Raw genomic sequence first — 24,189 nt, forward strand, 5'->3', positions numbered from 1 at the left:
CCTCTGTCTTCATCTCTGTGTGCTATGGGAACAGGCTTAAGACCTTGAAGGCAGGCATCCCTGAGCCTGACACCTGCCCTAGACCTCACATGAAATGTCTAATGTTAGAATCGCAGGGGGCGGTAGGTCCTGTCCTTGGAAAGGCCAGGCGGAGGCCCTCACTCCTGGCCACGGTCAGCCGGGTGTTATGGCGGTGCCTGCCTCAGGCCCCGAGGGGATCCAGTCAGCCAGGGTGGATGCCTCCGTGCGAAGACATTGTCTCTTCCACGACCACCCCCAAAGGAAATCCTCAGCAGAGGAATAATGGCACCACCACCCTGCCTTCCGAGCAGCCATCCTGTAGCTGAGACTTGTAAAAGCAATGCTGCCCAGGTAACTGTCACATCGTAGCCAGAGGAGGGTCACCATCCTTTTGGAAAGCCCGATACTGTCATCCTGCCCACCGAGTTTCAGCCCCAGCGTCGCCGCCACCACACCTTGCTTTGAATGGTCTGGCTTTTGGGGTCAAGTGCGTTGGGGTACCATCTTGCGCCTGGTTGGGTGAACACACCCGGGGACGCACCAGCAGGAAAGCTCCGAACCGCTGCCAGATGCTGGGGTTTATAATCTGATTCGGCAGCTGTGTTTCCTATTCTGCAACACCCAGGAAGCTGTCTGAGAAGCAACCATCTTTTCAAGCGTTCGCCACGTGTTTTCAAGGGGGTTGTAAATTACAGGGGTGCAAGAATAGGAAAATATGGCTTCCCTAGAATTCCATTAGGGAGAGCACTATATTTACTTAGAGGAGTATTTTAACGAGCCTTCTGAGTGGACAGGGATGCTCCGAAGACACATTAGAGCAGTGGCTGCAGAATTTCCATGCACTAAACAAGGAGAGGAACATTTTTGTCCTCGGTGAGGGACAAAAGGATAAGAAGCACAGCAAAAGGGCGCACAGAGAGCGACAAGGCCCCTCCTAGGGAGCACCTCCACCCCAGTCTTCCATGAAGTATGCCAAACACACGTCACTGGGAGCAGCATGCTACTCCAGGTTTGTTGACTTCCAAAGAGGCATTGGGCTTCAAGTTGGGGTTCGTGGATCTGTGCGGCGAGGAAGCCAGGACATCAGGAGACCGAGAGCCCACTGGAAATGGACATGTCTTCGGAAAAAGAGGCTTTGAAATTCCAGAGCCGTGGGACTGGGAGGTTCAAGGTCGTCGGACCTGGATCCCCAAGGCTGTGTGTCTTCCCACTGACTTCTGAGTTACTTATATATTCGAGGAATGATGGATCTTCTGGTCTTGATGCAAAACCGAAGTCCTTGTTCACAAAATGCTGGAAATGAGGAAAACCTCCCTAGCAAGGAGCTTCTAGTTGGTACGGCTGAGGATCCAAACTAGGATGTAAAGGCTGGGTACCCGACTGGATTGACCCAGTCGGTAACGGTGAATGAGTGTGAGGGTGGCCTTGAGGTAAGGGAAGGCAGAGAGGGTCAGAGCAGCCCTGTGCCCTGGGCTGGGAGACTCGTGGGCCCTTGGCAGGTGTGGGCAGAGATGGGCTGGAACAGGAAGGCTGGCACTTGCAAGGACCTTGGGGCCGGTCCAGCCAGCCCTCTCGTGGGACAGCTGCCGCACCTGAGGTCTCCCCGTGAGCGTGCAGGAAGAGAGCGTCCACCATGCATTTGGCTGACATCACGCTGGACGGCATCTGTCACGGCCGCCCACATACTCGGGTTCCTCCGTCCTCTGTGGCCGACCTAACTCAGAGCTTGTTTACTTCCAGGTGGCAAGACAGGGCAGGCCCCTGGCTCCCGGGCGCCTTCTCCCCGGCTTCCTATCAAAACTATCAGTGGCCCGCTGAACCCCCCTGCATCTCCCAGGCTAGGCAGTGCCTCTGAGGTGCACGGCGCTGCCAGGACAGTCCCTCCTCGCCCCAGCATGCCCGCCCCACCGCCTCCTACCCCACCCCCACCTCCTCCGCCCCTGCCCCCACCCCTACCCCCTTCCTCCCCCACCAAAACTCCGCTGGTGTCCCCACCTGGCCCACCCACCAAAGGGAACCCCCCAGGGGCTGTACCCCCTCTCCCCTCCGTACCTCCCCCCTCCCCCTCCCCCCCCTCCCCCAACTCCACCCCCCCTTCCCCTGGCCTCCGTTCTCAGTGACAAGGCAGTGAAGCCTCAACTAACCCCCTTGCACCTACCACCCATCCCACCCCCACTCCCCCTCCTCCCACCTTGTGGGTATCCGGGGCTCAGTGCAGATGCTACCAGCCCCGCCCAAGATGTGCGGGAGCCTCCCGCCCCACCGCCCCCACCACCCCCACCCCCTCTTTATGCCTCCTGTACCCCGAGGTCCTCTGTGCCTGCGCCGCCTTTGCCAGGAGCTAACAACAGCATTGAAGCCCCACCCCCGCTGCCCCCCAAGTCTCCCAGCTTCCAGGCCCAGCCACCCAAGTCCAGCGTTCAAGCCTTGCCTACACCTCCAGCTCCTCCGGGATCCCAGATGTTCGTGCAGAAGAAGAGGCCCGGACGAGGCCCAGGTAAGCACCACTGTCCCGGTCCAGGGTGGCCATATCAGAGGATCACCCAGCCCTGCCAGTAATTATGGAGGTGCTAGGGACACAGCCAGAGGCCTGCTTCTAGGAGCCACTTGGGGACACCCTGAGACGTCTTAACTCTTAGGATTTTGTTTTAGAACCGAGCTATCAATGCCCCTCGCGGAGCACGATGAAACTTGCTGTATGGGACTTTATGTTGTATTCATGTTAGAGACAGGAAACCAAGGGGGAGAGGGGTTGAAAAATTTGTCCAAGGTCGTGCAAACCCCTCGCCAGGCATTCTGGCCTTAATCACCTTGCAATTACTAGCTGTGTGACCCTGAACAATTCCTTAGCCTCTCTGTGCTTTCTTCTCCTCATCTGTTAAATGGGGTTAGCAATAATTCCCACCTTGTGTGGTTGCTGGACCAGGGCCTGGCAACATTGAGCTCTAGAGAAGGGTTTTTTTATTCTTACTGTCATCGCTCATTTACCCAAATCTCCTCTCTGCGGTGGAGGGGGCTGTGGATGCAGTTTGTTTCCAGAACCAGGTCTCTGCTGTAATTTCTGCCCGAGTTATTACACACTGGCCCCCAGCCACAATCCGCACTGGCCCTCCACAGACTGGATTAGCATTCTGCCTTCTTTCTGGCAGGTTCTCGTGCTGACTCAAGAAAACTAAAGGTCTGCATTTCAAGCCAAATAGTAAAACTAATTCCTTCACATATCTAACAGAGAGGGTGTTAGATTGAGTATGCGTACCTTTAACTGATGTCCAGATACTGGGGAGGCTTCATTCACCTCTGGTGTCTTTCTGAATGGAAAGCATACGCACATACCCACACATACACACACATACACACATGCTCATAAACACCATCCACAAACACACGCCAACACACATCCACACGCACACATACATATTCCTCGGTCTTTAAGAAAATCTTTTGATGCAGAAGCTTTCTGAAATGTGTTTCCTCGAATTAGAAATAATACAAGCTCATTGTAGAACAAGTAGAAAGCAACTGAAATCACCAAAATAACATCACCCAGAAATAAAAGCTGTCCCATTTCAGTGTACTTCCCATCATTTTTTTTTTCTGAGTATGTCTACGTATTTACAAAGTTAATACTATTTTGAATATATGATTCAAATATTTCTATTCTCTTTCTGTTTAATGTTCCATCGAAAGCAGTCTTGTCAAACCATTGAAGTTTATTCAGAAGCATATTGATATGATCAGCGGTATATACCAGATTTCTAGCATGAAGTTGATTCTATTTTTTTCTATATTTTTCTATATTTTTATCGTAAATAGTATTGCAGGAAATACTTTTGTAGCAATTGTCACCTACCTTTTGTATATTTTGAAAAGACAGGTTCCTGATAAGGAATTCTTGATACAAAGGGCAAGAATATGTTTTGTTTTGTTTTTAAGTTTATTTATGTGTTCTGAGGGGAGGGGAGGGGAGGGGCAGAGGAGCCTAAGATCGACTTCTTAGAACCTTGAGATCATGACCTGAGGCGAAACCAAGAGTTGGACGCTTAACCCACTGAGCCACCCAGGCGCCCCAGGGCAAGCGTATGTGTAAGGCTCTTGGTCATGAGAGAGAAGGTTTGAGGCATTCTGTTTTCAACTGAGTGGTCACCATAAGGCCAGCATTCCTAGTAGTGAGACAGCTGCCCATGATTCGTTCATGGGATGGTGAAAACAACAATGCCTTAGATTCAGAGACATCTGAATTCAACCTGGCCTCCCCATCCACTCCCGTGTAATCTCTTGCCAGTTTTTAAATGTTTTGAACCTTGCTTTTATGTGTGTGTGTGTGGCGGGGGGGGTGGCAAATGGAGATAACACCTTTCATGGAGGATCGTTACGCATATTCAGTGAGAGAATGTGCCTGAAGTGCATTGTGTAGAGCAGGGGCTCACTGTGTCATCTCCTTACCATAGGAAGGGACAGTTTTTCCTCCAGAAGAGGAGTCAGCAGCCACCGTAGCCCCTTCACCCCTTTAGTCTGCTTACGGGAGCCAGCAAATCCCAGTGGGTCCTGATTCTGAGAAAGGGAAGACCGGGGTGGTAAGCCCAAGGCCAGGAGCAGATGCTGTTCTGGCCCGTCTCCTTGTGTCTTTGGATGTGAAACTTAGTTTTCCACGAACAAAATGAGGGCAATTTCTGCCTCGGGCCACCTGGGGGGCAGAGAAGGGGGTTGTAATCGTGGGCATTTTGTCACAGGTAATAGCGGTGTGGTGGTCATCGTTTCAATAGGTGAAGAGTAGAACACCCACACTGACGTGCTCCTTCTTAATTGCCAATGAGTCATTCCACAGAGTACTGACAAGGGAGAGCGAGCCTCCCACAGGCATCATCAGGGCCTGATGACGGAGGTGGGACTTGAGTTGGGCCCTGGCGGGTGGGGTGGATTTAGGCATTGACTGGAAGGAGAAAGAGTGTCTGCCGTGCAGGGGAACCCCCGCGAGCAGAACCCCGGGGATAGGAGCAAGCCCCGACAGCTTGTTTGTCCCACCTCCCTCTGCACCTCACCCACAGACAGTCCCTCCCTTTCTTCGGACTGGCTAACGGTTTCCCCTTCTTTGAACGGTGCCGTCTGATACTGAAGGTTGTTGTCACCGTTAACATTGCCACAGCAGCTAACATTTATTGAGCCCTTCCTACACGCCAGTTGACTTCACTCATTCAACCCTCTCATCAAGCCTAGAAGGTGGGTGTACTGTTATCCCCATTTCACGGTTGAGGAAACTGAGGTGCAAGGATGCTGTGTCATTATCCCTGCAACAGAACTGGAATTCGGTCCCGAGCAGTTTGGCTCCAGAGGCTGCCTTTTCATTCACCGTAGCATACTACATCCAGAGATCTCAGCGCCTCACCTCCCACCGAAAGTTATAGCCTCTGCCATTCCTGTCTCTGAATTCTCTATAAGGGACCAGTGGGGGAAAGCTAAATCCACCCCCAGCACCGCCTGCGAGGTCACCCACCACGGAGCTTTCCAGCAGAAGCCAGCAGGCCCCAGCCTGGACCCCGACACCGCAGCCGGGAGGTCAGCTGCGGAACGGAAGCCTGCATATCATCGGTAAGTGGGCCCGCCCTCGGCCCGTGCTGGCTGCCAGCGAGGAAGGGGCTTCCCTGGCCCCTGGAGGGGGGTTGCCGGCCCACCATTTCAGGGTGCATGCTTCAGGGTGCAGGCAGGAGCTCACTCTAGCACAAAACAGCCCACAGGTTGGGTGAAACAGGGTTTCTCGCGAGGCTTTCTGGGAGGTTCCAGAACCCATTCCTCTAACCATCTGTCTGAGATGAGAAAGAGGGAAGAATACCGACATTTGAACTGTGCGTGTCTGCGTGCATGTGTCTGTCTCCACGGAGAAATCCAGGCATATTGGATTAAAAAAGAATAGAGTGATCTGGAAACGGTGAAAGAACGAATAGAAGGCCCACTAGACGGAGGGAGAGGTAGGGCAAAAATTTGGACATAGGAAGGAAGGTTCTCTGGGCTCAGATACAAAGCCTAGATCACAAAGCAGGGACTGAGCTCATGAAAGGGTCGAACGCCACCTGTCCTCTTGCAGTCAGGAGCTCAGGGAAAATCCTGTCCGCTTTGGGGAGCCCGCGTCCCCGCCTGGGGAGCCCGCGTCCCCGACTAGACACAGGCCGTGCTTCTTCCCACCAGCCGGGCTGCGGACTCCTGTTCTGCTCGCCCCTCCCAAACAAAGGCCTCCCCAGGGGCTCAGGGGGAGCTTCAGGCCACAGGGACTCTGCTGGTGCCGTGTTGCTGTCACGTTCCCCACCTCTGACTTTGGACCCTCGATAGCCCTGTGGCACTTCTGCCTTCAGAAGCTTCCTTAAGATGTTGGTCAAAGCAAACCGGAGTGGGTGATCAGGGAGAGTCTGTTGACCTCGCTTTTCCTGATTCCCCTTGTCCGAGCTAAAGAGCAATCACGGAGAGGTAGATGGGTGTCTTAGGGGGCGATCGCCCAGCCGTTAAAACCCTTGCACTGGGCAGGCAAACCTGTGTGCTCCTGGAAATTTTCAAAACTTGGGTCATCACAATCACTAGAGTAATTTTGCTGTTTTCCACGTGGGCAGATGACTTTGAGTCGAAATTCACGTTTCATACTGTGGAAGACTTTCCTCCTCCAGATGAGTATAAACCATGCCAGAAGAGTTACCCCAGCAAGATCCCCAGAAGTAAGTACCACCTTGGGAAGCCTCTTGGTTTATACCCAGATTTAAGTGCTTAGTGTGACTGATGGGCTACAGGCTGCCTAAAGGATGACGTCATGATTTCACTACCCAAGGGTACAGTGCTACCCATGCTTCTGGAAGTGTCAGAACATTTCCTGGCCCCCAAGGATTCATTTAGAAGCCTTTTATTCCAGCATTGATTGTTTGGCTTTGGATTTGAGTGCCTAGATTCACCACTTGTCCCTCCCCGCCTTAGGGCTTTTGACAAGGGAGCTGAACACCCCGAGACAACAGCAAAGTGGGACACAGGAGCTTTGTATTAATAACTAGAGAAGATTCTGAAAAACCCCAATTCAGAACTCTAGCAGACTGTGAAATGGGGAATGTCCTTAGGTCAATGATTCTCAACCTTGAATACACATTAGAACAACCCAGAGAGCTTTTAAAAATCCCAACGGCCAGACTGCACCCACACCAACTAAATCAAAATATGCAGGGTGGGATCCAGGTGTCCATATTTTTGAAAGTTGCCAGGTGATTCCAATGTCCAGCCAAGGCTGAAAAATCTCAGCCTGGGGAGAAACTGCCTTCTCCCAATTTCATCGTGTGGACAGCCTCCAAGGAGAAGCCTGCACTCTGCTTACCTGTTTAGTCTGAAGAGTGGAAGAGAAAGAGTCTGGCCTGCCCCTCAGGGCCAAAAGGGCAGGGAGGCAAGTACTTTAGGAAAACAGGAAGCCAAGAAAAGCAAGATGGGTTGTTGAACCACACAGTGATGCTGCCTGTCAGTTAATAGGAGCCAGACCTGGTCCAGTGCTGAGCCAATCCGATTGGGCAGGAGCTGGTAAGAGGGGACAGAGACGGCAACATGGGGTAAGGGTCGTATGTTTCCCACCCCACAGCATGGGTGAGGCCCCCAATCCCAGACATCTGTAGACTAGCATGGAAAACCGTCAGTGTCCTGGGTTAGCCCAAAGAGACCGTGAACTGGGCTCTTTGACCTCTTCCTTCAGAGGAACTTTTGGCAAAGGCTCTTCTCCAGCGTTCACCTTCCTGCAGGCAGACCAGGGAGCTCGAGCCTGTGCCCTGCTCAGGTCACAGGTGCCCTGTGCCCTTGGAATCAGCCTGGGCAGCTCTTTTTCTGCTGGCCTGTGGGATTGCACATTTAGACAGAAGTGGCCTTGTGTGCTTTTTTTTTTTTTAATTTTTTTTTCAACGTTTATTTATTTTTTGGGGGGACAGAGAGAGGCAGAGCATGAACGGGGGAGGGGCAGAGAGAGAGGGAGACATAGAATCGGAAACAGGCTCCAGGCTCCGAGCCATCAGCCCAGAGCCTGACGCGGGGCTCGAACTCCCAGACCGCGAGATCATTACCTGGCTGAAGTCGGACGCTTAACCGACTGCGCCACCCAGGCGCCCCGCCTTGTGTGCTTTTTAAATAATATGTAAAGTCTACTGCTGTGAACTTAAAGAGGAGGAAGAGAAGAGCAGGACAGAATGGAGGGCCAAAGATGAAGTCAGTACAAGGCTCATTTCCTTTCCCTAAGCAAGAGTTTGCTCACCTGCCACCTTCCTGCCCCAAATCCCACCGTTCTTTGTTATACCCGGACTGTAACACTTGAATGTGACACGTGGCCCCTACCCTAAACCAGAGGTCAGCAAACATTTTCTCTAAAGGGCCAGAAACGACATATTTGAGGCTCTGCAGGCCACACGTTCTTGGTCACGACTCGGTCCTACTATTTTGACCTGAAAAGAGCCACGGACCACACACAAATGGATGGGCACGGCTGTCTCCCAATAAAACTTTATTAACAAAAACAGGTGCTGGCTGGATTTGGTCTGCCGGCCATGCTTCGCTGATCGCTGCACTAAATTGTTCCAGAAAAGCAGATTCTTCGAAATCTCCTTCTTTTGTGCGGCCTTTCTCAGTAGCGTGCTGTGCAGTCCTTTGACCTTCAGACTCAGCAAGTTCTAACGTTAGCCGTACTTTGAGCCCAGGGTGCCCAGTCTCCTCCCTGAGAATGGAAGAGAAGCCACCGCAGGAGGACACAGCTGGCAGTCTGCACTGCGTTCCTCTCATCTCAGAGAGAGGGTCAAATCAGTGCCCACGCACAAAAAGATAATCTGAGGCTCAGGAAGATGCAGTTAAAAAAAAAAGAGGAAACGAGGAAGAAAGCGAACTGACATCCCACAGACCAGAGAGGGTATTTGCAGTTTCAAAAATAAAATATGGTTTTAGGTTGATGAGGCATTGACGGGCATAAAATACTCCCGTGGCTTCCTAGCACAATTAAATTAGCATGTTCCTGCCATCCCTGTGAGCGGTAGGGTAGAACCTTGTTAATTCTATCAGTGTGAGTCTGATACAGTTCATGCCTGTCTGGTTACATCTCTCCTTACAGCTTTCTTTCTTCTCCCCATTGACCTGGTTCCCCGAGATTCGCGTTCTTCATGTCTGGGGGACGGTGTTGGTTCTGTTTCACACTCTTTTGTAGCAATTCTGGCTTTGTCTCCTCCCGCTTGCTCGCTTTCTCTCTCTGCTCCTGACACACACACAGCCCACAGATCCCCTGATGCTTAGCTTTTCTACCTGTTCTCTTCACTGTCTCCGCCCTGCAAGGTGTTAGCTGTTTTCTTCCTTTGACAGGGTGATTTTACCTAATTTTTTAATGTTCTCAAAATGCATTAGCGGGCCCCTGGGTGGTTCAGTCAGTTAAGCGTCTGACTCTTGGTTGCGGCTCAGGTCACGATCTCGTGGTTTGTGAGTTCGAGCCCCACACTGGGCTCCCCGCTGACAGCATGGAGCCTGCCTGGGATGCTCTCTCTTCCTCTCTCTCTCTCTCTCTCTCTCTGCCCCTCCCCTGCTTGCATTCTCTCTCTGTCTCTCCTTCTCTCTCTCTCTCTCTCTCAAAATAAATAAAATAAACACTAAAAAATGTCTTTAATGCATTAGGTTCCTCGATAAGCTAATCATGTAATTACCATAGGACCCAGCAACTCCATTCCTGGGTATACAGTGAAAAGATCTGGGTTCAGACAAGACCTCCTACACACATTCACAGCAGCACTATTCGCAATAGCCAAAAGAGAGAAACATCCCAATGTCCATCAGCTGATGCATGGACAAAGAAAGTATATAGCCATACAGTGGAATGCTATTCGACACTAAAAGGAAATGAGGTGCCATAGATTCCACAACCCGGATGAACCTTGAACACGTCATGATGAGGGAAAGAATCCAGACACAAAAGGCCACATACTGTATGATTCCATTTGTGTGACACACCCAAGACAGGCAGACCCTTAGAGACAGAACGTAGATTTAGCAGTTGCCAAGGGCTGGGGGTATGAAGAACGGGGAATGACTGCTCATGGGTATGGGTTTGCTTTGGGGATGATGAATCCGTCCTGAATCTAGACAGAGGTGACGGTTGCACAACATCGTGAAGGTACGAAAGGCCATCAGTGGCAAATTTTACGTTATGTGCATTTTCGTGCAATAAGAGGAAAGTAAGAAAAAATAAGCCATCAGGAGGGATCTCTGGGGAAAATTGCATAGGTCACAAATGCTTATTAACATAGTGTTGATAGAAAGAGTGAAGTTATCATTATATCGATCAATACCTACTGAGGCCCTTACCCACTAGAGAGATTCAGATAAATGATCCCCCGCCACGCCCTCAAGAAATTCACGTTCTGATGGAGAAAGGGAGGAGAGGCAGACACCTAACCCAACATTTCAGTCTGGTGTTCCCAGCAGTCATGTCAGTGGGAAAGTGGCTGGTTAGAAATTTGCTTACATCTCGGGGCGCCTGGGTGGCTCAGTCGGTTAAGCGTCCGACTTCGGCTCAGGTCACGATCTCACGGTCCACGAGTTCGGGCCCCGCGTCGGGCTCTGGGCTGACGGCTCAGAGCCTGGAGCCTGTTTCAGTTTCTGTGTCTCCCTCTCTCTCTGCCCCTCCCCCGTTCATGCTCTGTCTCTCTCTGTCTCAAAAATAAATAAACGTTAAAAAAAAAGAAAAGAAAAGAAATTTGCTTACATCTCAACTCCTTTTTTTTTTTTTAACTTTCATGGTTTGAAAATACAAAACATGAAATTTTCCATCTTAACCACTTCTGAGTGTACATTTCGACAGCGTTAAGTATGTTCACATTGTTGTGCAACCCATCTCCAGACCTCCTTCCATCCTGCAAAACTGAAGCTTCGTACCCAGTAAACCCATTAAAATCGGACTACTCTCGGTTCCTCATATAAGGGGCATCCTCATATAAGGGGCATCCTCTAATATTTGACTTTTTGAGACTGGCTTCTTTCATTTAGCACCATGTCCTCAAGGTTATTCACTTTGTACCATCTGTCGGAATTCCCTGCCTTTCTAAGGTTGAATAATATCCCATTGTATGTACGTATGGCATGTGTTCACCCATTCATCCATCCATGGACACTTGGGTGGATTCCACCTTTGGCTATTGTGAATAACGCTGCTGTCAACATGGATATACAAATACCTCTTTGTGTCCCTGCTTTCAATTCTTTTGTGTATATGCCCAGAATTGCTGGATCATGTGGTAACTCTATTTTTTAATTTTCTGAGGAACCACCATATTGATTTCCATCTTACATGCCCATCAACAGCACACAAGGGCTCCAGCACGTCCTCGCTAATGCTTGTAATTTTCTGGGTTGTGTTTTGTTCTACTTATTTATTCATTTTTTTGATAGTAGCCATCCTAACAGTCGTGAAGTGGTACCTTGTTATGATCCAGTTCCTATTTTAAAAGAGTTACTGGGGTGCCCGGGTGGCTCGGTCGGTTGAGTGCCCAACTTTGGCTCGGGTCATGATTACACAGTTCGTGAGTTTGAACCCACGTTGGGCTCTGTGCTGACAGCTCAGAGACTGGAGCCTGCTTCGGGTTCTGTGTCTCCCTCTCTCTCTACCCCTCCCCTGCTCATGATATCTCTCTCTCTCAAAAATAAACATTAAAAAAATTTTAAAGAATAATACGTAAAAGAGTTACTTTACATTTATGGCAAAACTAGCCACCACGATTTCCATTAGCAAAGAAACTTGTCCACCAAGTGCTGCCCTAACAGTACTGGGTGGTTCATGTCATGAAATCAAAGGATTAGATGTCCCAAGACTGAGAGAATCCGTAGACACTGCCAGAAGCTGAGCATCTATTACTGCCTTTGCGGAGGGCCGCAGGGCGGTGAGGAGTCTGCCCTGGGCTTAATCTTAGCTGTGCCTGATCATCACTGTTGACCTCACTCGTTCATAAGCTATCTTCCAACATCCCACTCTGTTACTACTCCTGTCCTTCTAGATTATTCCTTCATTCCTCTGAACCGGCAAAGGTGTTATCGTGCCTATAAAGCGTCTCCCTTGGCCTACTCTGGTCGTTGGGCTATTTCTCCGCTCACAGACAGTGCCATGCCTTCTTCCTCCTCTTCTGCCCTTTCAGGCATTTTCCCCCACCCCTACCCCATGGAAAGAGACCTTAGCAAGGCCTCCAGGGGACCTCCATGTCACCAAAGCCAGTGGTCAGATGTATTAGCCGCAGTCCGTCACACCCTCCTTCTGAAGCACATCTTCACTTAGATTTTCTGGCATCCCTTGCTTTCTTCCCTCCTTCCACTTTGTGCTTGCTGCCTCCCCATTTTTTGGCACCCCAAATACTTTGGAGTCCTCTCTGGCTTCTTTCTTTCTCTTCTGCTCCACATCCAACTTACCAGAAAAATCTTGGGGCTCCTCCTCTGAAGTATATCTTCGACCTGATCTCTGTCGCCTCGTCTTCCGCCTCAGCCCGGCCGAAACCACTGTCATTTCTCATCTGGAGACTGCAGGCGACCTACCAACAGGCTTCCCTGCCCCATACGGCAGGCCCCATGATTTGTCTAGAGCCCAAGTCTAGTCAGGCCACCATCTGCTTCAAATCCTCCACTGAATTCCTGTCTCGTTCTATATCCATTAGAAATTCCCACCTGGCTCATCAGACCTACATGAAGTGCCCACCCAACCAGCCGCACTCCCCACAAAACCTCCTTTAGCTCCAACAGCACAGACAACTTGGAGCTTGTAGAAAACTCCAAGCGCACTCTCACCTCTGGGCTCTGGGTTCTTTGTACTTGCTGTTCTTTCTGCGGGACGCTTTCCCCTGATATCCATGAGACTTCCTCCCTGCCTCCTTTGGGTCTTTGATCTAATGGCGCTTTATCAGACACTTCTTCCCCGACCACTCTTTATTTGATAGCCCTCCCTGCCCTGTCACTTTTGTTCCTTCTGCTTTATCATCTTCTTCAATTAAGAAATGATTTTGTGGGGGCTCCTGGGTGGCTCAGTCGGTTAAGGGTCCAACTTTGGCTCAGGTCATGATCTCATGTTCGTGGGTTCCAGCCCCACATTGGGCTCTGTGCTGACAGCTCAGAGCCTGGAGCCTGTTTCAGATTCTGTGTGTGTGTGTCTCTCTCTCTCTCTGCCCTCCCCTGCTCACTCTCTCTGTCTCTCAAAAAAAAATGAATAAACATTAAAAAAAAATTTTTTTTTAAACAGAAATCATTTTGTGAATCTATATGGAGAGGGAGAATAAGTTGTTGACCAAATCAACAGAAGAGAGAAGGGGCCAGAAGCATATACACTGAGTGTTGAGAGTGGTTAGCACTCAGAGGTAGAATGCTGGGTGGTGTTTATTGTCCTTATGCCTCACTGTTTTGTCCAAGTTTCCTGTAACAAATACTACTTTTTGAGCATTAATGCTAATTTTAAAATTCCAGTTTATTGGGAGGGACGCTTGGGTGGCTCAGTCGGTTGAGTGTCTGACTCTCAGTTTCGCTCTGGTCCTGATCTCACAGTTCTTGAGTTGGAGCCCCACAGGATCTGCACTGTCAACGCAGAGCCTGCTTGGGATTCTCTCTCTCCCTCTCTCTCTCTCTCTGCCCCTCCTGCACTCGTGTACTCTCTCTTTCTTTCAAAATAAATAGGGGCGCCTGGGTGGCTCAGTCGGTTGGGCGTCTGACTTCAGCTCAGGTCACGATTTCACAGTCTGTGAGTTCGAGCCCCGCGTCGGGCTCTGGGCTGACGGCTCGGAGCCTGGAGCCTGCTTCCAATTCTGTGTCTCCCCCTCTCTCTGGTCCTCCCCTGCTCACGCTTTGTCTCTCTCTGTCTGAAAAAGAAATAAAAACATTAAAAAAAAATTTTTTTTTAAATAATACATAAATAAATAAACTTAAAAAAGAACTCCAGGTTATTGGGGGAGAGAATCTGATTGGCCGGTCCCTGGCCTGAGCACCTGTGGAGGGGAAGTGTGGCCCCACGGTACACAGGGTGACCCCACTAAGTTCTGTACAAGCGGATGTGGTCCAGGAAGGAGTGGCGGGGTTCACACCAACCTCAACCATGACGTCATGGCGGGGAAGGAGAGGAAAGGCCAGATATGCACTTTCTAAGGTTTAAATCTGGCAAATGCTAGAATTGTCATTTCCAGCAAAACCTGTCATTTGCTTTGGTTGGAGACTGTGAGAGGCCTCCAGCATCGGAACGAAAGGGCCCTTTGAGGTCATTCAGACCAACTCCTTCACGTACAGCTGATGAAGCCCGGGCAGAAATCGAGTGCCCTGCTCCTGGTCACAGCTGGGGCTCGCACCGAGGTCTCTGCTCCGTGTCCGGTGTTCTGCACACCTTCCTACCTCTCCCCCTGGTGCCACGTGGACCTCAGCTTGGAGAGCCCGTCCTGGCCCCAGGCTGCCAGTTAGTTGTGCTTCTCCTAAGAGTCCACCCTTGTGCTAACCCACCCCCCTCAGCATGCTGAGTCGCTGCAAGGCTGGCCGGAGTTCTGGAAGGCTCTCAGAGAGACCCAGCTTGAACGGCCAGCCCCGTCTGTAAATCCTCCCTGGCCCTTCTCCAGGTCTTGCAGAGTCCAGCCTCCTGTTGGCTACAGAATGATCCCCCCCCCCCCCTCTGGCGTGAAAGTATTTCTGTGCCGAAGGCATCCTTCCTGAAAAATGTGACTTTCCTGGGCCTCCCCAGCTATACTGGCATAAATACAGCTCCGGGAGCCCGCTCTCGAAAGGAGAATGTGATGGATTGAATTGTATTTTGTGAAATAATAGAAAATGTATATTTCACCTGTGCCCTCAGTTTCCGGCACAAAGCTCCTAGAACCCTTGTCATTTCCTGAGGGATAAGAATACTACCAGCACCTTTTGTTCAAATATTTGGTCTTTGACCCCGGTTCCTGACACAGAGCTTCTGAATCCCTTGGAATATCCTGGGTGATAGGAACCTGTTTTGTTCTAATGAGGCAATGCCTGGTGGGATCCTGGGTGGGGGTGGGTCGTCAGAAAGATGAAGCCATCATTAGAAGCTTGGAACTTTGAGCCCCAACCCCCTTCTTCCTGGAAGGGGAGAGGGACTGGAGGTTGTGTTAATGAACGATCACGTCCACCTGCAAGGTGAAGCCAGCAATAAAAATCCCAAACGTAGGGGCTTCGGAGAGCGTCTAGGTTGGTGAACACATCTGTGTGTTTGGAAAATGGTGCATCCATGATGCACCCAACTCCACGAAGACAGAAACTCTTGCTCCCTGGGCCCTTCCTGACCTCACCCTATATACATACCTCTTCATTTCACTGTTCATCTTTATCCTTTAGTATACAATAAACCAGGAACCACCATCCCCCCCCCCCAAAAAAAAAGACAAAGAAAGTATCTCTATGCCTGCAAAAAGGCACAGGCTGGCTTGGTCTATGAAATAAACAAAGCTTTGTCAGTAACTTGGGGGCCATCTCTTTGCTAGGAGGCCTCAGCAGTGGTCACTCAGGCTGCTCTCAGGGCCCTAGACGCATGGGATCAGGTAGGGATATAAACTAGTTCTTTTTTTTTTTTTTTTAATTTTTTAAAAAATCTTTTTAATGTTTGTTTATTTTTGAGACAGAGCATGAGCGGGGGTGGGGCAGAGAGAGAGGGAGAGAGAACCCCAAGCAGGCCCTGTACTGTCAGCGCAGGAGCCCGACGTGGGGCTCAAACTTACGAACCGTGAGATCATGACCTGAGCCAAAACCAAGAGTTGGACACTTAACCGACTGAACCACCCGGGCGCCCCCCAAAAAACCTGTATCTTAACAGATTCTTAAGATGACTTACATGTTCATTGTAGAAAACTTTAAAGTTTTTTTTTTTTTTCAACGTTTATTTATTTTTGGGACAGAGAGAGGCAGAGCATGAACGGGGGAGGGGCAGAGAGAGAGGGAGACACAGAATCGGAAACTGGCTCCAGGCTCCGAGCCATCAGCCCAGAGCCTGACGCAGGGCTCGAACTCCCGGACCACGAGATCGTGACCTGGCTGAAGTCGGACGCTTAACCGACTGCGCCACCCAGGCGCCCCCAAGAGATTCAAAAAAAAAATAGTACCTCCAGGAGGAATCAATATATTATTTCCATTTTTAAAATAGTTCCGGTCATCCTATTTAAACAATTTCTAGCCTGCTTTTTTTCTCCTAAGTTTCAAACATCACCCCAAATTACTTGGGCCTTTGTAAACATTCAAATGGCTACTTCATACCCTGTCCGAAATTGTGAACCCTGGATTTCCTAAATAGTTTTGTTGAACACAGGGTGTTATCAGTATTTCACTGCCATAAATGATCTGTGATGAGTAGTTCTGCTTTTCAGTTGCTTTGTAAGTAAGCACAGCAGCCTGGATTGTTTGGAGGGACAATGCCTGTTTAATTCGGAGTCTGTGACAGAGGCAGGACAGAAAAGCCTAGTACTTCATGCAGCAAAGAGGCATCAGGGACACCATTTGGAACACGTGACTCACAGGAAAAGTCCCGGAAGGCCTGGGAATGTGGATTTAAAACCAACCCATATATATGCACGTACACACATATATGTAAGTCAATGCCAAAAAAAAATCTAGCGGGATAAACACCAAGCGTTAAATAGTGGTGACTTCAGGATAGAAAATGGGATGAGAAGGAGGGCAGGCAAAGACGCCCTTGAGGTTGTTTTGCGTTTTTATTTCCTATTTCCCTATGTCCTTTGAACCTTTAATGAGAATATATTTATGTGTAACTCGTGTAATATTTAAACAAAGTGTATCTTACACTTGATCTTCGCCAAAAGGCCGAGAAGCGATTAAACAAAGTGTATTTTAGAGAACGAGTTGGATCCTCACGGAATGGAGCCTGATTTATTCAGCATATACTTACCTTTTACTCCTTTTTTTTTTTTTTTTTTTTTTACCAACCCCAGCACGGTGCTTGGCACATTTGGGCTACTGGACAAATGAGCGAGTCTGGAGGGGGTGGCTCGTTTGGAGCTAAGAAGCACTCGCGTGCGTTTAGACGACAGGCCTTCATAACCGGTTCTCCTTCCAGCAGACTGGTCGAGATGCCTGGGCATCCGGTCTGTGACATGGAAGCAGTGGGTGGAAACGCAGTCTAGGGCCAGGAGCCCAAAGGTTTCAGGTTGACGGGCTCGTGTTACCCTTGATTCCTTTGCTGTTGCTCTAAGCGCCCGTGTAGTCTGCGTTTTCTCCGTGTAGTGCGTGGCGGTCCCCGGGCCAAGAGACGGTGAGATGGTTCTTCTTTCAGGCCGGACACCTGGTCCCTGGCTCCATGCCGAGGCGGCAGGGCAGAGCTCGGATGACATCAAAGGCAGGAATTCTCAGGTAACGCGTCCCTCGGGTCTCTGAATGTAAAAACCGGGAGCCCCCAGAAATGCTGAGCGTGTGCTTTCTCCTTGAAACTTTACATCTTTGCACAGACTCTTTTTTCCTCAGGGAAGACCATTTGGTGCAACCTTTGTTTGCAGCTAGAATGAAACGCTTACAGTTTCAAGCTCTGAAGAGTGAAAGGGGGAATCCCCATCACATCCAGAAGCAAGGTTGACAACCCAGAACCCCCTGCGAGTCATTCTGCAACAGTGCCCCCATTCACCCCCCCCAGTTCATTCTTCCCTGGTTCCAATGGCTTGAGAAGCCTGGAGACAAAACCCTATGACATGTATCCAATTGAATTCAGATTCTGTATTGTCCATAGAATGCAGGGTATCTTAGCACACCCATCGGGGTTTTTCTCCCATTGACAAAATAGCTTCTTTTGGCCAAATTGAGTCACAGTTCAAGTCCTGGTGGCTGGAGGAAAGCTGGGAAGAGAACCAGACAGGTTCTTGTGGGATAAGAGAGTCTTTGACAAAACGCCCTCCTTCTCACACAAGGCAGCTTGGACAGACTATCTCCTGCCCCTGGGCGGAAGTGACATCTCTCACTGCCCACAACAGGCTCTCATCCTTAAAGGCCCTTTATCACTTTGCAAACAAGCATTTAGTCCTGCCTTGGCCTCCTCCTGTTTCACAGTTCTGTGTGGCGAAGAGGGTGGCCTCCTGTTAAACTGGCCCCTTCTGCAGCCACATGGGACAGCATGGCAAGGGACGTGAGAAGGGGAAGGAGGTCCTGGATGCCGGGATGATTTCCTTGCAGGAGGACGAGCACCCCCTTTTCTAGCCAACCACGGCTCGTCTAAGAATTGTGATAACCACTCAAATGATCACAGGCTCAAAACTGGGTGTGTGGTTGCAGTGAAGGGAGAAGTGTATATGCATAGGACAAAAGACAGAGGGAATAGGCACAGAATTAACAGGCAGGCACCCTGGGAGATGAGAGTTGATTTTTTACTTTTCTTCCTAGCGCATTTCTGCAATTTCTGAAGTTTCTGCAGAGACTACATTACTCTTGTGGTCAGAAAAAATATAGTAATAATCAAAATAATAGCCCCCACATTATACAGTTCTTTACATTTTTTCAGATCGCTTGCATATGTGATCTCCTTTGATCCTTTTAGGTACCTTCTGATGTAAGCTGGAGAGATGGCTTTAATGACATTTTTTTTTTCAGACAAGGAAACTGAGCCCCAAGGGGCTAAGGAACTTTCCCGAGGTCACATGCCCAGACTTCTGACTCCTTGTGCGGTGCTCCTCCCGCTATACCTCTCTGCTTTTCCTGGTGTGTTCGAATCACCAGGATAGGAGTTATCCTCACCCTCAGGCACAGCCAGAATGATTAACCATGGTGCAGCGTCCGGTCTCTGGCCTCATGGCAGGCACACACTTAACTCACCAGAGCCCATGAAAGTCTAGTCCAGGATGGATTGGGAAGTCTCTCTTGGGCATCCCGTAGTCAAGATGATCTTTTACGTCTAGCTGGACACCGTGTGAATTCCTTTTCACTTCAGTGAGACAAAAAGCTATCACCCGGAGGGATCACAGGGTTGTAGACAAAGCAAACTGTCCCAGGGGGCACTCTTCTTTTCCAGCTAGGAGGCCCCAGCGATCCATTCGAGGGTGGGAGACCTGAGCTGGAAATCTGAAGGCCTGGGGCCCTCTCTCTTTCCCATTGCCTTGTGTTGGGATCTCCCAGAAGTTCCTGGCTTTTCTTGAGTTTCTGTCAGGTACTGGTGTTTGGTCCCATAAATGTCTACAAGATGGCATTAAGCCTTCGTTTGCCATCAATTACATGTCCCATTTCATCCCGCGTCCACCCACAACCCCCTTGGTAAAAATCAGCCCCTTGCGTATGATGCATCAGGCCCTGGCAGCCTTACGTGGATGCAGAAAGGCTTTGGTGCCCAGTCCCAGGGTGGGTTGTTTGTGTGTGAGGCGTCTTCTCGGTCCACCTGGTAATGTTCTTGTCTTTCCGCAGTTATCTCTAAAGACCCTCCGGTGAGAAGGCAGATGAAGCCCGTGTCCTGTGAGCCACCTGGGGTTCCATACTGCCAGATGGGCATCCCCAGGACAACGTGTCTGTCCTCACCACACTCGAGTTGTAATTCAGTTGACACACAAGCTCAGAGTGGAGCAGTTATTTATTGTAAATACGTAGTTTGCACAGGCTTTAAGTCAGTATGGTAGTCGACTTTTGAGTAATTTAAACACACACACACACACACACATTATGTTTCTCCAGTTTTTTTGAGACGCATCTTGTCATCCATCTGTCGGTACAGACAGAGCCCTGTCCCCCACCCCGTGGTGTCCATTCCATGACTGTAAATATGCGTGCAGGCTGGCCCTTCCTAGATTCTGAACCGTTTCTAGAAGATTCCTTAGTTTGCAAGTAGTCCCGAAGTCGCAGTATCCATGACAGCTTCTTATCGGCATGATTCTATATCCTCATCGTACAAACCGCAAAATCAAACCAAATAATGCCTTATAAATGATGCAGCTCAGAGAGAGTAGGGTAGCCCCACACCCAGACAATGCCACACAGCCTCCAGTGAACGAGATGCCACATCTCGCTTCCGTTTTTGCAGTACAGGGATTTTTTTTTTTTTCTGCCTAATGTAAATATAACGCAAAATTAAGGCAAGAGTGGGCGTGGCCCCTCCAATGCCAACCACAGGGCCCTTTTGTAACTGAATGACCCTACAAGTAGCCAGTGCTCTTTACCGTTTACACTGCCCCTCCCCACCCCCGTTCCCATTCCTCCTGTCCCACGAAGCCCCTAGCCCCAGTCCTGGCAGCCAGGGTAAGGCGAGATTTATGAGATTTGGGCATTTTTATCTGCAAGTTGGAAACATACGTGACTCCTTATTATGGTCAGTTACAAAGTCTATCTCAGAGATGTTTTTGTTTTTTATCTTTCGCCCCGGGAGCAGGATTTCCACGGAAAATATGACACGAGAAAGTATAGACCGAAGCATGTTAGCAAATATCTGCCTCACATACCTGGTGCCTCACCCCCGCCCTTAGGGACCCTGGAAGCACCCGCCAGGCTTCCCTTCCCTTCTTCAGCTCCCTTCTGAGGTCAAGAGGACCTGACTGGTCTGAGAGCAAATCCCCCCCTCTGTGGGGGAGAAGGGTGGAAGTACAGAGGCCCCCGAATATGGAACTGGTCTGGACGGGCTCTGTCTGACTGCTGTTCTCGCACCCTTTTTCTTGAGCTGGGAAGAGAACAGAAGTGTGTTTTTGCTTGCACCTGACCCCCAAATGCCCCCTGTCCTTGGAGGGGAAGCTATCCCAGAAGAAGGACAGAACATAGAAGGAAACAGACCGACCCCGGGGTCTGTGCTCAAAACGGGTGGAGATGAAAGGAAATCGAGAGGGAGAGGGCGGGCAGAGCAGTGGAAAAATTAATGTCCTCTAGAACAACCCACTCAGGTGCTCAGACCTGAAGGACAGCGTGCCCAGACCAAGCCATCCAAAAGAGGTTTCCGGTTAGGAGGGTTTGGGCAGACGTGAGTGCATACACTCAGCTGTTGTCCAGAGTAAAGTGTAAGATGGCGTCCTACAACTGAGCAAGGTCAAGTGCCCTTCTCTGGGGAATCAATCATGCCAAACCGTAACTGCTAAATCAATGGAAAAGCAGCTTTTGCAGGTCACTGGCTCTGGGCATCGCCGATTTGTTTTACTGGCTCCGGAAGCTTTCCAAAAGGTCAGAATGTCTTTATTATAATGGCATGCCCTCCGTCTCCCTCCCGGTGGCGTAAAACAATTACAAGGGTTTTAATGATCACGATTAAGAAGGCCAAAGACAATTCCACCCTCAGAGTAGACTGCCTGCCCTGAGGAGGTGTTTATACACTCATGTTCCACGCCACTGGGACAGAAATGAAAAATAAAGCCATCGAGGACACAGGGAAGGGAGGAGCAGAAACCAAAAATTGCAATTAGGGAGAAATCTCAGGAATCTGGCATCACACCTCTCCTCGAGACCTATCACTGAATTTCACACCCTTCGAACTCACGTGGTGCCTGCCTCTGGCAGGACAGGTTAAGCCCCTTGACCGTCAACTTTTGCAGAGGCAACGAATCACGGCACCCTCACTGCTCTCAAGCGTCTCGCTAACACTGTCGCCTGTGCCCCACCCCCACCCCGTGTTTCATACGTATTTTGTATTTATTGATGTGCCCTCCGCAGACTCCTTTCTTTGTACCTAATAAACTTTAATAAGTGGAAATGCTTCTGCTCGTGTCCTTGTTATTAAACCCCGTCGAGGGACACCAGTGCCAATCTAGGCCAACCATTTTTAAGGGTTAGAAGGGCTTCTATTCTAAGAATGACAGGGAACGGGAGATACTCACACGGGAACCAACACCTGCTGCAACATGTTGTGTCCGAAATGGGGCCTTTCTGTTCTGAGCTGACGCTTTTCACTAACCTACGACATGGTGTTTTCCTAGCTTTTGTGGCTCAGTGGCACGGATGGGTATTTGGGAAAAGCAACCAAGGGAAAATCTTTCTCAAATGTATTTTCCCTTTAAAAAAAAAAACAAACAAACACTGCTTATGTATTTATTTATTTATTTTGAAGTAGAGAGAGCAAGCATGAGCAGGGGAGCGGCAGAGAGAGAGAGAGAGAAAATGACAAGCAGGCTCTGAGCTGACAGCACAGAGCCCAACGCAGGGCTCGATCGATCTCACGAACCGTGAGATGGTGACCTGAGCCGAAATCAAGAGCCGGGACGCTTCATTGACTGAGCCACGAGGCGCCCTTCAAGCACATTGCCCTAAAAAATCGGTAACACTGTACTGTTTTATTAATGTAAAGTGGGCAGAGACCGTTGCCTATGGAATTCCTCTGACTCGTGTCAAAACGAAACCACTTTGGCTCTTAAGTGCACTTAGTGCCTGCCCCCCAACCTCACAAACCCCTCGCAGAATCTTTACGAGGCAGTGTCACCTTGATGTGCCCTGTGGTGTTTTCAGGGGGCCTGTGGCACAGAGGAGATGCGGTTCACCTGCTAGGTAAGCTGGCTGGGGGCCAGACAGAGAGCTGAATCTCTGTTTTGCCCGTGACGAGTTGGAGGATGTAAGTTATGTGACCAGTCTGCGCCTTAGTTTCCTCACCTGTAAAATGCGGCCACAAATAGGTACCTAAGCATACAGTGGTGAAGTGACGTTAGACCTAGACAAGCCCTTAACCCCTGGGTCCCAAGAGACCCAGGTACCGGCACAGCCCAGCTCTAGGGTACAAGCAGTGGGCTCATTACATTGCCGAGTCACAAACAGAGCCGTCCCTGGCTACCCACACCCCAGCCCTTCGGCTTAGATGGTAGCGAAGAAGCTCAAAGACCACGCTCCCTTGGCTCTGCCGTTGGATAACAAGGAGAGCGCAGTCGTTAGAATTCCTAGGCGTTCCCGGAATAAATCTCATCTAGAAGCGAATTTCAAAGCTAGCTGCTACACACACTTTGCATCCGAATTAGTGAAGGACCTGACTGGTTTTATCGGCCCTCTTATTAGTAGAGGTAGAGATAAGCCCTTTAATGACCCAAAGGGCCAGCGTTGAGTAGAGAAGGAAAGCGGTGGCCGAAGAGACTTGACGAAGGGGATGATGAACTTCAAAGCCATGGGCTGCAGAGGTGAAGAAGCTGTCGTTTTAGGCACCTCTGATAGACTTCAGGGTGGGAAAGGTGGTACCTAGAAGGGTGAGTGAGGGAAGCAGCTTCATAGGAAGGGCTGTGGACTCCAGAAGCAAGATCTGAATTCTTACGCCGCGTCCCAGTGTTTTGGGCGTCCTTCATCAACCTGTTCTGTTATAGGTTGAATGATGTCTTCTAGAAATCCATATGGAGGAGTCCTCGCTCCATCATCTCTGGTATTGATGGGGGAATCGGGTAGCAGATGTAGCTACTGAAGATAAGGGGGTACCGAAGCAGGGCGGGCCCTAATCCAGTATGACCGGTGTCCTTGTAATAACAGCAACGTGGACACAGACACATACACTGGGAGAACGCTGTGTGAAGACGAAGACGGAGACTGGGGAGATGCTGCAGGCCAAGAAATGCCAAATGTCCCCCAGCAAACCCCCAGAAGCCAGGGCGGAGGCATAGGACAGATTCCCCCTCACAGCCCTCCGAGGGAACCCCACCCTCACCGACACCCGGGTTTTGGGTGTCTCACCTCCAGAACTGTGGGACAATAAACTTCCGTTGTTTAAGCCACCCGGTTCGTGGTGGCTTTGTTACAGCAGCCGTAGCAAACTAATACGTGCTCTGTCACCTCGGAGCTTTGCAGGACAATGTCGCGTTTGTGGGGAAGACGAGAGTTGGAGGTACAGGTTAAAGAGCCAGCAGTCCCTTGTCGTATCAATGAGGCAGTCATCTACTCTGACCTTGACACAGGTCACCTTGTGACTGTGACTAAGTCCTATTTTCACAAACAAGACACTCAGTTGCTTTTTGCCTGTCACGGTGGAGACCAAATCATGGCAGCAACCTGGCATTTCTAGGTCGCAAGAGTGGAGAGAGCTGGCCTTTCTCTTACGTGGCATCGTTTCCTCTTTCGGGGCTGCTCTGGCTTTAGCCTCGAAGATGCTCGGCACAGAAGGCGGCAGCCGTTCTAACGAGCTCGACTCCCGTTTCTAGTGTGGTTTTGTTGAATTGTGGTAAAATATGCGTCGGGGAAACTTACCGCCATAACCATGTTTAAGTGCACAGCTCAGGGATGCCTGGCGGGGGGGGGGGGGGGGGGGGG

At 50.0% G+C, this 24,189-nt stretch overlaps 1 protein-coding gene across 1 annotated transcript in view; it reads left to right on the plus strand.

Moving 5' to 3' along the window:
- WIPF3 (WAS/WASL interacting protein family member 3) overlaps positions 1–21,670 on the plus strand; it is a 28,588-nt gene extending 6,918 nt beyond the window's left edge. Inside the window, 6 exon segments of the mRNA XM_043589544.1 lie at positions 1,762–2,075; positions 2,077–2,518; positions 5,458–5,607; positions 6,618–6,719; positions 17,309–17,385; positions 19,414–21,670. Of these exon segments, the coding sequence (XP_043445479.1) occupies positions 1,762–2,075; positions 2,077–2,518; positions 5,458–5,607; positions 6,618–6,719; positions 17,309–17,385; positions 19,414–19,437 (1,109 nt within the window). The 3' untranslated portion in view covers positions 19,438–21,670.
- Positions 21,671–24,189: the final 2,519 nt, after the last annotated feature.

The sequence above is a fragment of the Prionailurus bengalensis genome, chromosome A2 (assembly GCF_016509475.1).
Source record: "Prionailurus bengalensis isolate Pbe53 chromosome A2, Fcat_Pben_1.1_paternal_pri, whole genome shotgun sequence".
Taxonomy (NCBI): Eukaryota; Metazoa; Chordata; class Mammalia; order Carnivora; family Felidae; genus Prionailurus; species Prionailurus bengalensis.